Source organism: Barbus barbus (genome assembly GCF_936440315.1).
Source record: "Barbus barbus genome assembly, chromosome: 5".
Lineage (NCBI taxonomy): Eukaryota > Metazoa > Chordata > Actinopteri > Cypriniformes > Cyprinidae > Barbus > Barbus barbus.
Genome location: NC_136733.1, coordinates 31,580,275 through 31,596,833, shown reverse-complemented (window position 1 = coordinate 31,596,833; position 16,559 = coordinate 31,580,275). Strand labels below are relative to the sequence as shown.

Below are 16,559 nucleotides of genomic sequence, written 5' to 3'. Positions count from 1 at the left end.
ACGCCTCTCAACCGCTGTCTACGTTCATTTGATTGGGCCAACATGATTCAGTTTTTACTAACATTTGCTTCAGAAGAGGCCAGTAGTGTGTGCAATTTATTTGTTGCATGGCTTGGTGAAATAATATGCTACACCACATCATTAGCAGACATGATTTAGTTGTGATCACTCAAGTGCATGACTATACAGCGACATATGAATGTTACCCTCCAACATTTAATTATTAAACAACTAAAAAATTAAACAATTAAAAAAACGTATTTCTTTTTAGCTTGAATCTTAAAAATGAGACTCATTACCACTTGTCTAACTGCTATTTGTTTAGACTACTTTGTCTTAACAAAGTGGCTAAATTTATGCAACTGCATGGCCCTGAATGTGAACAGCTTCAGAGACAGGGTAACTGAATCCCACATGGCTGTGTAAAAAGGTTACCGAAATCTGTTACCCTACTCTATTTTACACAGAATGACTTTAATGTTACCCAAAATTACTCTGGTGATGTCTAGTCTGCTCTATTTTATATTCTAGAAAGCAATTTATTCTAGAAAGCTATTTGTTTTTCAGATTCTAGTGTAACTGGTTACCAAAATCTGTTGCCCCTCTGTATTTTACACTGAAAGTGTGTGTGGTTTACGTTAATGCTACCCAAATTAACTCTGGTGATGTCTACTCTATTTGATATTCTAGAAAACAATTTGCTTTTATGTAAACAGATACACAGAATCCAATAAGGCAGCATAACATGTTACTGGAATCTGTTACCTCTCTGTATTTCACACACAAGCACTTTCATGTTGCCCAAATTCACTGTAGTGATGTCTAGCCACCTCTATTTAATATTCTAGAAAGCAATTTGTTTTTATGTGAATAGACCCAGAGATAAACAGAATCCGACAAGCCAGTAAAACGTTTCCCAAGTCTGTTGCCCCTCTGTATTTCCCACAGAAAGCGTGGCTTACTTTAATGTTACTCAAATTCACTATGGTGATGTCTAGCTTCCTCTTTTATATTCTAGAAAACACTTTGCTTATGTGAACAGACACAGAGATGCACAGAATCCAATAAGGCATTATAACAATACCGGAATCTGTTACCTCTCTTTATTCCACACACAAAAAAGTGCAGCCCATTTTCATGTTACCCAAATTCAAGATAGCCTTCTCTTACTTTATATTCTAGAAAGAATTTAGTTTTTATGCAACCATAACAGGTTACCACAATCTATGAACCTTTTCTATTTCACACAGAATTGCTTTATTGATGGAACAGTTCGTTTCCAATCAGGCTGAACACCAAGAGCTGTATATGAGTTTTAGTATCAGTATCAGTTTTAGTAGTATTCAAATTAAAAAAATTGAAAGTGATGTGAAAAGTGGCCAAGTATGGTAACCCATACTCAGAATTAGTGCTCTGCATTTATCCCATCCAAAGTGCACACATACAGCAGTGAACACACACACACCCGGAGCAGTGGGCAGCCATTTATGCTGCGGCGCCCAGGGAGCAGGTGGGGGTTCGGTCCTTGCTCAAGGGCACCTCAGTCGTGGTATTGAGGGTGGAGAGAGCGCTGTATATTCACTCCCCTCACCTACAATCCCTGCCGGACCTGAGACCTTTGGGTTACGAGTCCGGCTCTCTAACCATTAGGCCACAACTTCCCACAATATGAACACATAACTGGTTTTCTAAATGACTTCATATTTGTAAGAAAAACCATGCCTTCAGCAAACTAAACTGGGACATGTGAAATAATAATGAATGCCCTTAAAAAAAGCTCAATCTATCTACATTTGGCTTTATTGAAACGTTTAGAGTATCAAATGATTAATCGTGATTAATTGCATCCAAAATATAAGTTTTTGTTTACATAATATATGTGTGCATACTGTGTATATTTATTATGTATATATAAATAAAAACACGTGCATGTATATATTTAAGAAAAATATGTTATAATTAAATATATTTATATATAACATAAAATATAAGAATATGAATATATAAATGTATGAACGTGTAAATATTTTCTAAACATATACTATGTGTATTTATATATACAAAATACACATACATATATAATGTAAACAAAAACGATTATTTGGATAAATCGTGTGACAGCACTAGTTTAGAGCAGTTCACGTATGTCAACAGGTCATAACGTAAAAGAATCGCTGAATCAAAAGAAGCGATTCGCCGAAATGAGTCGGACTTGCCGTCACCAGGGTCAGCGAACCATATTTATTATGGCTATACAGCGAATGACCCGATAGGGGGCAGTAATCGGTCTCTTTCTCCAGAAACAGCAGCAGCTAAAGAAGAGCGCTCGCGACGTCCTTTGATGACGTTTCACGAGTAACGTCAGAGGAAGTTATTCCAGTAAATTCGCGTTAACTAACAAGTTAAAATCATAGAAGCTTTATCCACTCGAACGTTAAAAACAGAGCAGTTTTTTAATCAAAGCGTCAACCTTTTCCCACCAGCACGATGATGATGATGATGGACGAGGATCAGCCCAGGACATTGTAAGTGCTGCTGTAGTTTAGTCGGCCAAACTCGTGTTTAAACACGTTTAGTAAAGCGGCGCACAGGTCGCAAGCGCAGCACGACGAACGAAGATAAGCAACTCAAGGGTACAACTCCGTTAATTACTCTTTATGTTATATATGAAGTGTGATATGGGCGTCCATGCGTTTAATCCCGACAGCACAAGCCGGCTAGACAAACACCAAATTGGGGCAGAGGTAACGTTAGCGGTGAAGAATCCACGGTTTCCTTTAACCTTATTTTAATTTATCCGGTTATGTCCAAAAGGATGAACTAATCTGTCCACATAGCGGCTAATTACGGTGCACAAGCGGCTTTTGCCAGCGCACAAGTTCCGTTTGTAGCGCTAGGCTTCCGTTACCTAATTAGCTAACTACCAAAAAAGCGCTTAAATGTTATTATATCCCACACATGGCCCTTCTCACACTTTCCTCTGGTGGAAAATCGTGAATCAGACGGACAGTCTGTTTACTATGCGTGGTTTCTCTCATAAATGGAGGTTTTGGATCATGTTAGCTGTTGGCTCTCGTGCGTTGAAAACGTGGCAGACATGAAACCTCGCGGAATGTGCTGCTAGCGTGAGAGGAGAAGGGAAAACGCGACGCATTGACCGTGTTTTTCAGTTTGTTGTGCACTTCTGTGTTTTTAGGTATGTCGGGAACCTCTCCAGGGACGTTACGGAGGCCCTCATCCTGCAAGTGTTCTCCCAGATCGGCCCCTGCAAGAGCTGTAAAATGATATTTGATGTGAGTACTGTGTGAAAAAACATCTGAAATCCAGGGATTCCACGTTCATGGAAAACCGAGAAATATTTTTCAGGCCTGGAAAAGTCATGGAAGTTAGTAGAACCTCAAACGTCATGGAAATTTCTATAGTTAATACACATTTCTAGCTCGTAAGTAGAATAAAATTTCCTTGCAAGTGGGAATGGGTAGTTTGAGCAAATTGTCATTGAGTTGATGATCTATGATCTAAAATAATTCTTTAAAAAAAATTGTCCACTACTAACTTATGACTTTTAAAAAAAGGTCATGGAAAAATTCATTGATCAAAAAGCCTGGGAACCCTGGACACTCGTAACTTAGATCAGTGTTTGACCCAGATCATTTTGTGTTTTTCAGACGGCTGGAAATGACCCATACTGCTTTGTGGAGTTCTATGAGAACAGACATGCTGCTGCAGCTTTGGCTGCCATGAATGGCAGGAAGATCTTAGGAAAGGTAAAATATTGCAAACACACCCTCAAAAGTAGGTTGGATATGGTTTGAAATGGTTACACCCCTTAAATGCCTTGTCAGAGCCTTGTCTAAGATGACACACTGAATATCTTTAGTTAGCACATTTATAGTGTGTTTACAGGTAAGTTGTTTTAAACCTGTGCATCAAATCTTTCAAGTCCCTTCATCTCATCAACTATTTACGACATACAAGTCAAAGTATATTGACCAAGGTTTTACTTAATTTATGGTGTTTAAGGCCTGTTTATAATAAAACATTGTTTTATCTTTGTGGCATATTGCTGCTTTTACAAATTAAAAAAAATGTAAGAAGCCACAATATGACAATGCACAGTAAACTAGTCAAAAATAGATGTTCATTGCACATGTTCATATCGTTAGCTTATGGCTTTAACATGGTAATATTTAAATATAGCGGAGAATACTATGGTTGTATTGGTAGTTTGAAGCATAATCAAATAAGCAAAATATTTATCCCGAAAGTCCTTGCAGCACACCAGAATCCATTACTGGGCCATTGGAGTGCCTGATTACTTGGTTATATTTCAAACTCCACAAAGCATGTGAGCATTTTTTTATTATTATTATTTAAGTAATTTTTGGGTACGTGTCGACCATTTTTATTTTTGCCCCCCTCCCTCCATTTATGTCAACATTTAGCCTTGCTATATCATCGTCTACACTTGTACCAGGCCTTCAAATTTAGCAAAGCCTTGGAAAAATATATTCAGTGCAAATATTTTATCCTCAACAGGTAATGAAGGACCATTTGAGGAGTAATACAAGTTGATAATGTCACTTCTTTGTAAGTCTGCTATTTAGACTCTTTTCCTATGTAGAAAATAATTCGCTTTTTCTTTGAACCCGAGTGATCACCAGGGTTTTTATTTTGTTGTCAGCTTATTTCTTCTGCGTTTGGAGGCTCGCCATATTATGCGGCTAAGTAAGATGAAGATGATTTATGCTGTTGCTTGTCTTAATCTGCCGGTCTCTGCTCTGCTTTCTCTTAGGATATGAAGGTTAACTGGGCCTCAATGCCAGGCAGTCAAAAGAAAGACACAAGCAGTAAGTATCCTCTTCAGTGTTGCTAGTGGATGCACGTGGTGTTATATTGGCATATATAAGAGCCTGTGTGGTCAAACTGTAAAGCATGAATAGTTTTTCTTGTTTGCTTCATAGTTTGATATATCTAACTGTTTCCCCTCAAACCGTTATTGTAGATCATTTCCACGTCTTTGTCGGTGACCTGAGCCCAGAGATCTCAACAGATGATGTCAGAGCAGCCTTTGCTCCGTTTGGAAAGATATCGTAAGTGGAATATTGTGTAATTCAAGTGCTATTTAAACCTCATCTGAGCTGGATTGTCTAAACATTTGGATTCTTACTGATTTCATGCAGTGACGCCCGTGTGGTGAAGGATCTGGCCACAGGCAAATCTAAAGGATATGGTTTCATCTCCTTTATTAATAAATGGGTAAGATTATGATCAAAGATGTTATTAAGTGATAGTTATACTCTGCAGCAGGATAACATGAATGTAACTTTTTGTGTCTTTATGGCTTTTTTTGTTATTGATCAGTTTGATTGGTTTTGTTGCCACTGATAGGATGCAGAAAGTGCCATTCAGCAAATGAATGGCCAGTGGCTGGGAGGCAGACAGATCAGAACAAACTGGGCCACAAGGAAGCCATCAGCTCCTAAACCAAACAATGAAGGTAAGTCAGTTTACACAATAGAATCTGTTTCTTTGGTCTCTCATTTCTTGTCTTTTATGTAGCCATGTGTTTTATTATATGAACCACCTACTGTGGAACTTATTTCCATAGTCATTTATTAGTGTCATACTACTCTAAAATGTTCTCTCTTTTTGATCTAAAGCTTCCAGCAGCAAACACTTGTCCTATGAGGAGGTCCTGAACCAGTCGAGTCCGAGTAACTGCACAGTGTATTGTGGCGGCATTGCTTCTGGCCTTTCAGGTTTGTCTAAGGCCCTGTTTACATTAGTGCATTTTCCTTTTAAAATGAAAACCATCCTCTGGCGTTTTCATCGTGTTTCAGAAAGGATCTCAGTCCATACTACACAACTGAAAATGCATGTCACATGACCATTCATGCTGGTACAACCATAGATATGTATAGATAGATTCCCTATTATTTAGATGGCGGACGCGTCTACGTGCTTGGAGCGGTCGAATGGGGCATCTATATATCTATGGTTACAACGAGCATGTTATTGTTTACACAGTCGTCAAGGATACGCAGTGCGACTGTGGGCAGCCACGCCATCTTTTCTAAAGTCTCCGTTTTGGTCCATTTACACTGAAATGCAATCCCGGAGTTTTCAAAATAAAAATGGGGTCTGCAGCGTTTTCAAAAGTCTCGGTTAAACGCCAGAGTAGTGTAAACAATAGGTGTAACCGTAGCAAAAGTTATGCATTTTAAAACGAAAACGGACTAGTGTAAACGTAGTCTCAATATTGTAATTGTACATATGTTGTGAGAATAATGTTATCTTGTAAGAATTTTAAAACCGGTTTGCACATCCTGTCAGTAAGCCAAGCAGAGCTAGATTTAAAAAAAAAAGTTTTGAAATCTAAAATGTGAATATCCTGTTTGAATGTGTTTTTCATCATCCACTGTAGATCAGCTGATGAGACAGACTTTCTCTCCGTTCGGTCAGATAATGGAGATCAGGGTTTTCCCGGAGAAAGGCTACTCATTTGTGAGGTATGTCGTACTGCTTCTCTGTGACTTTAAATCATTCACCTGTGCGTATACTTGAATTTAGCTTGTGTGTGTGGGGGCTTTTTCTTTTTTAGGTTCGACTCACATGAGGGTGCCGCCCATGCCATAGTGTCTGTAAATGGGACCTGCATCGAGGGCCACATTGTAAAGTGCTACTGGGGCAAAGAAACGGCTGATATGAGATCCATGCAACAGATGCAAATGCCCCAGGTAACCCTTCACCTAGTTCTTGACCTCTCAGAAACATTTCCTCTGCTCTGTTGCAAACTCAAGTCTTACTGTTTCTCCTTTTCCACAGCAGAATAAACCCACCTATGCGGCCCAGCCTTACGGACAGTGGGGTCAGTCATACGGCAACGGTCAGCAGATGGGTCAGTATATGCCCAACGGCTGGCAGATGCCCACTTACGGCGTCTATGGGCAGGCCTGGAATCAGCAGGGATATAAATAAGTACAGATGTGGCTGATTAATCCCTCAGTCCAATCATTAAACCCCACTCCAGTGTGGCATCTGCCCAATGGGACTCACCATTACACCAGTTCAGGGGTTGTTGAAAGGGCTGCATTCAGCCCACTGTACATTATACTCAGACCATTAACTTGGAAGGAATCCTGTCTTTTGTCATTTTTTTTTTTAGGCCCCAGGATTAGGATTTTGTTGTTCTCAGATTTTCTTTTAAAAAGTACTGCATTTCGGGGACTTTAATTGTCTAGTTTTGCAACAGATGGAATGTCTTTTCAATGTGTTGAATCTGCAGGCTCAATTTAGCTCACACCTCGAACGGTGTAGAAAGTTTGAGGTCTAATATACTGCACTCTTTATATGGGTCTCTAAAACTGATTTGTTCACGAATATTTCATCTTTTTGTCAGTACGACTATGCTTTACATTTTATTTTGACGAGAAAGTTTTCAAAAATTGAGACGTGTGATCGCGTTAATCGAATATAAAATATTTTATCTCGTGACGCCTAATGATAAAAGTATTTTGCATATATAGGGGAGATTATTCTGTGGCCTGGAGTACTTGAGGTTTCAGAAATTTCATGATAAAGTTTTGGACAATTACTAAAGCTTTTAACAAGTTGTATTAACACGGGTGCAGAAAACATGCTTCCTTTTTTGTTCAATTTAAACCGTAGTCTATTCGTTTTGTAACATGGAATTGTTGGCTCAATTTTTAAAACTTTTTTTTCATATTTTTACAAAATCATGTTTGCTCGGATCAGTTGAGGGTGTGACAGCACCGCAGCTAATCAGCGGTAATGGCAGTGCTGTAGCATCTTTGTAAAGATTTTTGTAATTCTGTGTAAAATGAGGTTGTGAATTATTTCTTTAAATCTTGTAAATCCAGGGTTTGTTGAACATCTGTAATGTAACGTTGCATGGACATTCTGAGCTCTGTTCTTGTTACAATCTCTTGTAAAATCCATAAAAACATGTTCATTAGAGTTACTGAGATGCAATTTTTCTATGTTCCCCCCGTACTTCTTCCCCATGAGTCACTGTTGAATTTACAAGCCAAAGACAATGACAAAAATGAAACAAGATCTTGCATGCTTCCACCTTGCTGTATTGAGATGGTGATTGTAATGTCAGTGTTTGGTGTATTTTGGAAAGGGGAGGAAGTGCAAGATACTCCTGGGTTTCAGCCACACGTTCTCGAGTTGCTCACACGGCCAAATTTTTTCCCGGACACTGGTGTTTTTTTTTCTTACTGGGCCCCAACACTGAGTCATGATTAAGTAGATCAAATTGAAAGTAATGAGCAACTGTTCTCCCCCCCCCTTCTTTTCTTCTGTGTCATGTAAATTTATCAACATAGTTATTTAATGTATCTCTTTTTCTATCTAACTGGGAATTTTTTTTTTTTTTGTAAAAAGCTAGAGAAGTTTACTGTTATTTTGAAACACCCCGATTATATGCTTCCATCTAATGTTGTTCCATTTACTATATTCCATGTGTAAAAACACTTAATAATAACCATTCAGAAATACTTTGTTGTCTTGAGTGTTCAATGAAAGAATATTTTCCAGTATTTTACAATTGTGTGATAATTCATGATTCTTTGTGGTAAAAGATGACCGACATCTTGGCTATGGAGGAGTGGGGTGAGATGTGCTGCTTTCTGCATTAGTCAATATGCTAATAATTTCTATAATTATTAGATTATATTTAATAATTCTATAATGTCTTTTATTAAACTGAAAAATGAGATTCAATTTCATATTTATCATATATATATATATATATATATATATATATATATATATATATATAAATAAATGACAATCCACTTTCCATTTGTTACATATGGCCATTTGGCACAAATTAATTCTTTCCAGTACAATGTGGGGAAAAAAAAATCCTTGATCATTTTCTTTGAAAGATGGGCTTGAGTTTGCTAGCAGTCACATACAACAGTTAAAAACCAAACGGTAATGTTGCTTCATTCTCTTTCATAAGATGCTAAATACACAGTTCAACTGATTCTGGTTGACTGTTTTTAATTCTTAACATAAATACATTTGAAGTACTATACAGTTTGTTTATTAAGGTCCTATGGAACTGGTTTTATTAAGATTGAAGAATTCTGTCAGCCGGGAGTGTTTTGGTTGTCACTTTGATCTCAATAAAGACCACAAAATGGCTGCTTCTTTTTTTTTTTTGTAGCAATAAACAAACTTACATTGTTTTCCCGTAAGGCTTAGGAAGGATAACTGTTGCTGTAGGCCTCAGTTCCTCACTATGTGTCATGGACTTCAGAAGTGTTACTACATCTCCAATGTCATTTCTTCTCAGTCTCCTGAAATGAAGGGTGCAAATACAGGTTTATCTAACTGTACTTTACATAAGATTTTGTTTCACCAGAAAAACAATAGCCTATCGTTGTTGATTTTTTGTTGATGCTAGCTGCTTCTAAGATGCTAATGTTTTACTTTGGAAATATTTCACACAGGATCAAATGAAAGTCAAATGAAGTGAAATCTGTCTACACAAAATCATATAAAAGGACAGACTTAATCATTATTCAACGCCATTTTGTCGTATAAATAATGTGGGTAGTGTTTACACTGAAAAAAATCCAACAAGACGTGCATTTCAAGTACCCAGAAGATGCTCTTCATAAAAAAAGAAAAGTGTGGAATGTTGGACACTTCATGCAGTCAACTATTGCAGCTTTTATTAAATCACAGAAGAGGAAGAGTGCATTGAAAGTGTGTAGTGTGGCACAACCTGATATTGCTGAGTGCGACATGTTCCTGGGTCAACATCTTTGTTGACCCTGGAACGACATTGTGATTAACCAATCAGATTTCAAGAACCAGTTTATAATTTTTGTGAAGTTTAGGATTACAATCAGTGTTTGGTGCCTGTGCATCAGTGTAATTCATCTATCAGTTCCTCTGATTTTAGGGATTACTCATGGGTAAGGTTAGGTTTAGGTGTAGGAATATGGTTAAGATTATATTTTTGGATTAAAATGTTGCTCCAGGGTCAACAAAATATGTTGAGCCAGGAACACGTCTAACTCGGCAATATCAGGACGTGCTGTAGTGTGCAGGGACCAAACTATAGAATGTACTGTACAATTCATGTAAATTGGGCCACTTTTAACAGTCATCTAAATGTAAAACAGTGGCCCAAGTGTGCTTAGCAATAGTGGAATGGCATGATTTATATTACATTTAAAGGAAATTCAATTAGCAGAACAATAATTTGCAGTTTACATAATATAGTTTCCATAATATAATTCCAAAACAATGCACGGAATGCTGTAGCCTACAATGTTCAATTTCTGCTTTTAAAAAAGGCAGACACGTAGAAATACAACAGTTATGATTCACTTATGGTTACAAACACTGTCTGTTATGATTCTTTCTAGCTTTACAGAGGATCTTTGTGTGACATCTAGTATGTATCTTTGTCCGGTCTTATATACAACATTACATCTCAGAGTATCTTTGCTGTACAAAGGAGTTGCTAATGTAAGAAGGCTGTAAGTCACTTTTTTTTTTTTTTACCCATCCTCCCTTTTTAATTTAAAGTAAATTCTGCTCTTAGCGTGTGCCTCCATTTTTTATACACAAGCTGTAACACCAAAATTGGCCACTAGATGGAAATCTCACCCAACACATTGATGGTGTCTTTAAAATATTCTTGAATTCCTTAGCATGAAAAAACATTCAATGAATGGGCAAGAGCATCATGGGAACAAAATCAACAAACACAATCAATATTTCCTCAGTTATATTTTGAATAGAATATACTGTGCAATAAACATTCATTATTTGTTCACAGCCTCCATCGCAAGTCAATTTGTTCTACAGAAGGCACTGTACTCCTCTAATCATATTCTTGAATAGTTTAAGGTCAGAAAGAGTGCAATAACGTGAATATCTTGCATATGTTTGATAAGGTAGTTAGTAAGATGGGGCTAGTAAATGACTGAGAGAAAAAGCGAGACAGTAAGGTGTCTGCTTTTTAAACATCATTTGTCAGTCTGTCAGTGTGATTCAGTAGAATGGTAGTGTGTGTGTGTTGCAAAGAACAAGGTGTTTTTAGTGCAAGCCATCATTAGTCAGTGTGTCAGAGCAGTGGTGTAGAATAGAGGGCTGGATTGACAGTCTGATAAATGAGGGCAGCTCCTCTCTCAACAGCACTGCTAAAAACAGACAGCGAGAGAGAAAGAGAGAGAGAGAGAAATGTCAGCAGATGAGTTACTGAGCATATCAGAACTGACATAAATCAAATCTGCCCATGACTTGCTCCATCTTCTCTCTCTCGCTCGCTCTAACGTCAGCTCTAAAACTCTCAATACATCATACCAGTCAAAAGAGAGAACATTTGTATGAGAGATCTTGACTGATCTCTTGTACTATCCAGGTAAATGAGCTGAATTCTGTTCACAGCAGATCTTGATAGTTGGATTCAGAGTGTGTGCGCGATTTCTCCTTTTAATACAAAATAAATCTTCTAAAACACATGCAATTATCTGAATGTGGGCATGCCATAGACATGTATTACTATTATTATTAATAATAAAACAATTACAACATTTTAAAATAGTTATTTAATAAATATGACAGATTTTAATATTTTATATATTATTGTTAATAATAATAATAATAATAATGAAACAATTGTAACATTTTTCATTAAATGTGTACAAAACAATTGCATACAATTGTAAATAAAATCTATCATTTCTAGAAATGGGTTATTCTGTAATTGCAGGTAGGCTACATTTCATGTCCAAAGTCTGCTTTTTTTAAATGGTTATATTTTTTTTTTATTTTAGTCATTTGTTTCTCATTGTCATGGATCACAGGATTTTACAGGCCGTAACAATACATTTTCTGTAAGAAGTGTCTTATAGTGTAAATTCTGTTAATAAGGTAGAGTAACAATTTTAACAGTATGTAACAATTGTCATACACAGAGAAAAACATGCACATGACTGTCATTTCTGTTACATACGGTTAACATTGTCACTTTACCTTAGTAACACAGCTTGACGGTAACAGAACTGCCACTGACTAATTAGGACAATAAGAAATTATGACATAAAACTCAATGTGCTTTGATTGTGATAAGAAATACTTGATTATTAAAAATCCATATAAATAAAATGCCCCTTCCAACACACACAGTGCGGTTCATGCACATGTGGATGTCTGGTCTTCTCCTGTTGTAAATCTGACCATTTAGTCTTCTGTAAGAGCCATTCCTCCAGCACTCCAGATGTGTGAATGGATAAGAATATGAGTGAGCAGATTAAAGAGAGAGAGAGAGATGTATGTGTTGCTGCTGTCCAGGAGGTTCCTCTCCATGCAGCCGTGTGTTTGAAGACTGTATCCGCACGTGTGTGACAGCTCACAGCAGAGGCTGACACAAAATAAACACATTACAGTAATTAACCTTGACAGGCTCAATGCGGCCGCCAGCAGTAACTTACTCCTAATGATACAATTAATTTATAATTAAGGCAAACTGTCTAACCAGAAACAGAGAGAGAGAAAGTTCACACTCTTTGATACTTGAAAATAGCCTCTCTCATTCACAGACTACAGTCACACAGTCAGCTTTGGGTGGCCATATTTACTAATACACAAGGATGCTCAAATATACCTTTGTCAGTGACTCAACAGACAATTATAGCACACATCAACCAAACTCGCTTTCAAAATTCAGCTGTGACTGTGAGTGACTTTGGCGTTTTTAGACTGCTAGACTGCATGATTGACTGCTGGTAGATGACATAACCACACCATCTGTTTCCCAAACGTATTACAAAATAAATGCATGTCACATTGACTGTAGAGAAAATGTTCATGCTCTACTTTTGTGTTTTTTCATATCATGTTATTTTGCACTATTTTCCTTTATACTCAGTCTATCATCTGATTACTGCATTTTGAAGGTCCCTCTGCTGGTGAAACAAAGCATTACACTGGACTGTAGGTAGTATTGCCTATTGAGGGCCATTTGTGGCATGTGACGCATTTACTGTCAAATGTTATTGCTCTATTAAGGCCAGTTTTAGGAGCCTGCGATTCAAAGAAGCTCAAAAACATTTTCCTCAGACCCTTCTCTCTGCTACCCACCACTGAGCCTTTCAAGGAACTCCAACCCATAATTTCCACCTCTCACGTTCAGTTCACAGATGAGTTTTTGAATCTGTAAAGGCCAAGCACATTGTTCATCATATCTGTTTTAGACATGTAATATTTATTGTGCAGCATAAGGATTCATTAGTAGTCTTCAGAGAAGACAGTTTTATCAGACCATATGGCCCTGTCTGTAGAACACACACATTCCATCTGTAGGATGCCTGCGAAACACACACACACACACACACACACACACACAGTCTGTCTTACAGACACACGGTCAGCGTCAGGTTAGCACAAACCTTTACTATATCAGCCCAGCACTGTTTTGTTCTTTATGTTTATAAATATGACATTCGCATCAGAATTGCTGCATTAGAATCTATATGAGGACAAATGCACAAATTTCAAATCTATATAAATATATATAATATATACATATATAAACAAATATTTGCAGCATATGTATTTGCTGCAAATATTTGTCAAGAATATCATGATTTTGAATCAATGCAGTGTTATTTTAGTGTGTGCATACACATAATATGAATGTTAAAATAAATGTTAAAAATGAAAACTGAAAGCAAATTTTATATATATATTTAAGCTATTTATTTTTAACATTCATGTTAATTTTACAATAAAGGTTTTACAATAAAACAATACAACTTTCTGAAATATTTCTAAATAATGATTTTCAAACGTCAACTTATTTTAGTTAGTTGCCAAGGCAATATATTTTTTTTTTTTAATCTAATATTTACATATTTTGTTTAATTTTTTTCTATCACCTGATTCATGGTATCACCTGTTCATATGATCCTTGTGTATAATGAAGGTAAACAGATTTGCTGAACAAGACGGAGGGATAAAGCTTGGAACTCTTTAACTCCCTGAACTAGTTAATAATGAAATTATTTGTGAATTAACAGAAATAAAGGATGAGTAGGTGTGATGGTTTGGTCATAGCTGTTTATATATACGCTTGACAGGATTAGATGAGCAAGTGTCTTCATTCCTTTACCTTTTAATACATGGAAGTTCACTTAGTCCCATTGCTCAAGAGCAGGAGACGGGGATCAGGAAAGGGAGACAGCAGAAGAGAGGCAGAGAGAGAGAGATGTCTGTATCTGTCAGCGCGAGGGAGACTAAGCTCTGACAGGTGTGTCAAGCAGTCAGTCACCTGTCAGCACTACAGAGGAATGAAAGCAAGAGAGGGGACAGAGGCTGTCTGCCTTTGAGCCTGACCCATATAACTCACACACACACCTGTCCTCATACACCACCAAACACACGCACTCGTCAGAGTCCACCTATGTAGGTCAAAGGCTGCCTGGGGCTATCCTAGAATTCCCACAGATGAGGACAGAGAATAGTGTGTCCTGCTAAATCTCTCTTGTTCTATTTCTCTTTTATCCCCCTCAACACACTGATAAAAATTTGCATTCTGTCATCCTCACCTTGTCAGAAAGACGAAGACAAAATTTGAGAGTCTAGATGTCTTGCCAGGCTCTGCTCTGTTTATGTACTTTTTTTGCAGTGGAAAATGAGATGTGCAAATGGAGCCAAATAAACGCATCTTCTTTGACAGGCCTTTGTGTTTCAGCTCTCCCCTCCAACACCACAAGAGAGAGACTGCTGACAGTTTTATGGCTAAATAGAAGCAGAAAGAGAATGACAGAGGAGGAGTGAAGCAGGAGTTGTGCCAAAATGCTGGATGAAGCTTATGGCTCTGTCCGAACTCAAAGACAGCTGTCTTGTACCAAAGGCAGTTCCTCCAAAAACAAAAATTCTGTCATCGTTTACTCATCCTCAAGCTGTTCCAAACTTGCATTAGTTTCTCTCTTCTGCAGAAGAACGTTGGCAACCAGACAGTTGCTGATAAGCCAATGACTTCCATAGTATGAAAAACAATGGCTACTGGCAACATTGTTAAAAATCTTCTTCTGTGTTCAGCAGAGGAAAGAAAGTACATTATAAGGGTGAGTAAATGATTAATATCTAAAAGTTTTTTATTTCTCTTCTTCTCACTATAATATTCAGATCAAATTGAAAAGAAAAGGCAATAATAAAAACAACTAGCTATAGGATAGATGATTAAAAGTACTGAAGGAGTGGATCGCAGATATACAGTGGCCTTCATAATAATATTAATTATAATATTTCTTGAATAATTATTAATCAAAGTTACATTTATGCATGTTAGAGAATAAGTTGATTATGGCTTTAGTCTGCCTTTTCCTCTCTAAGAAGCTGCTCTCATTGTGTGTGTAACCATGCTCAATAAGGTTTAGGGCTGAAGTAGCCTTTAAGCAAGATAAGTGTTTCTACATATATTCTACATAAGTCTTTGGAGAGACGTATTGCGTCGGACCTCTGATCACTTGTCACCAAAATAGTCGTCAGAAGATATGCTTCAAGCTTGCGTCCATATGTGGAAATTTTCTAAGTTTATCTAGGTTTTAGAACCAATCAGAATTTTGATGACTTATGAATTGATGCAGTTAGCAACCTCTGTTAGGGTATAATTGCTGGTGATTTTGAATTGTAAAGCAGAGCGGCCGACGAACTCCGTGCGAGTGTTAAAGCTGACTTCTGCTGATGAAGCTGTAAACTATGTTCTTCAGTAAATTTTTCTTTAATTGAATCGCATCTGACTCCTGGTCTTTGTTCATCATACCTGGTCCTTGGGTTTTAACTGTAATTCCCCAACAGTACATAGACATTGGCATCAGTTGATACTGCTGTTAACACTTTCTGGTTTTGCATATACCTTATTAAATATAATATATTATAATACAATAATATTTATTTATTGGCTTATTTCTTTTATATATACAGTGTATATATAAAATGAATATTAATATATAATAATATATAAAATAAAGCAAAGCAAACAATGATGACAAAAAAAGTCAAAATATTACAGCAACTATGATGCACCAGCACAATCTGCAGATTTGCCCCTCAAACTAATAAATGACTCCCACATGCTCAAAAAAACATGCTCTTTCTTTTCCTTAATAAAATGAATCCTTTCCAAATGCAATATCTTTCCCAATTCCATGATTCACATATCAAACGTTGGCACTGCCTCAGACCTCCGATGTTGTAAAATCAGACGTTTTGCAAGTAACATGCTGAGGGCAACAGCTTGTACTTCATATTTGTCCAGCCCTGTTTCTGGTGCCACCACACCGAACAATTCCATAATAGGATCCGCCATAATAGTTCTGTTATATACCTCAGAAAGATGACCAAACAGCAGGTTCCAGAAATTATTGAGCTTGTGACGTGAGGAACTGGTGGAAGAGAAGTGTCCCTTCTGCAGCCGAACATTTTGGACACAAAGATGATATCTCTGGAGAGAATTTCGACAATCTACTTTGGCAAAAATGAAGTCTGTGAACAACCTT

General features: G+C 37.2%; 1 protein-coding gene across 3 annotated transcripts; it reads left to right on the top strand.

The window, feature by feature from the left end:
* Positions 1-2,314: 2,314 nt before the first annotated feature.
* On the top strand, positions 2,315-8,571 carry LOC306870224 (cytotoxic granule associated RNA binding protein TIA1-like). Of its 3 annotated transcripts, none has more exons than XM_079417360.1 (11): positions 2,315-2,525; positions 3,197-3,293; positions 3,669-3,767; positions 4,796-4,850; positions 5,006-5,093; positions 5,184-5,259; positions 5,392-5,500; positions 5,664-5,762; positions 6,428-6,512; positions 6,605-6,740; positions 6,829-8,571. In XM_079417360.1, the coding sequence occupies exons 1-11, from the start codon at positions 2,488-2,490 to the stop codon at positions 6,979-6,981; spliced, it is 1,035 nt and encodes a 344-aa protein (XP_079273486.1). In that variant the 5' UTR covers positions 2,315-2,487; the 3' UTR covers positions 6,982-8,571. The 3 variants fall into 3 exon arrangements, with proteins under 3 accessions (XP_079273486.1, XP_079273487.1, XP_079273488.1); XM_079417361.1 differs by having other exon boundaries at positions 6,832-8,520; XM_079417362.1 differs by having other exon boundaries at positions 2,320-2,633.
* Positions 8,572-16,559: the final 7,988 nt, after the last annotated feature.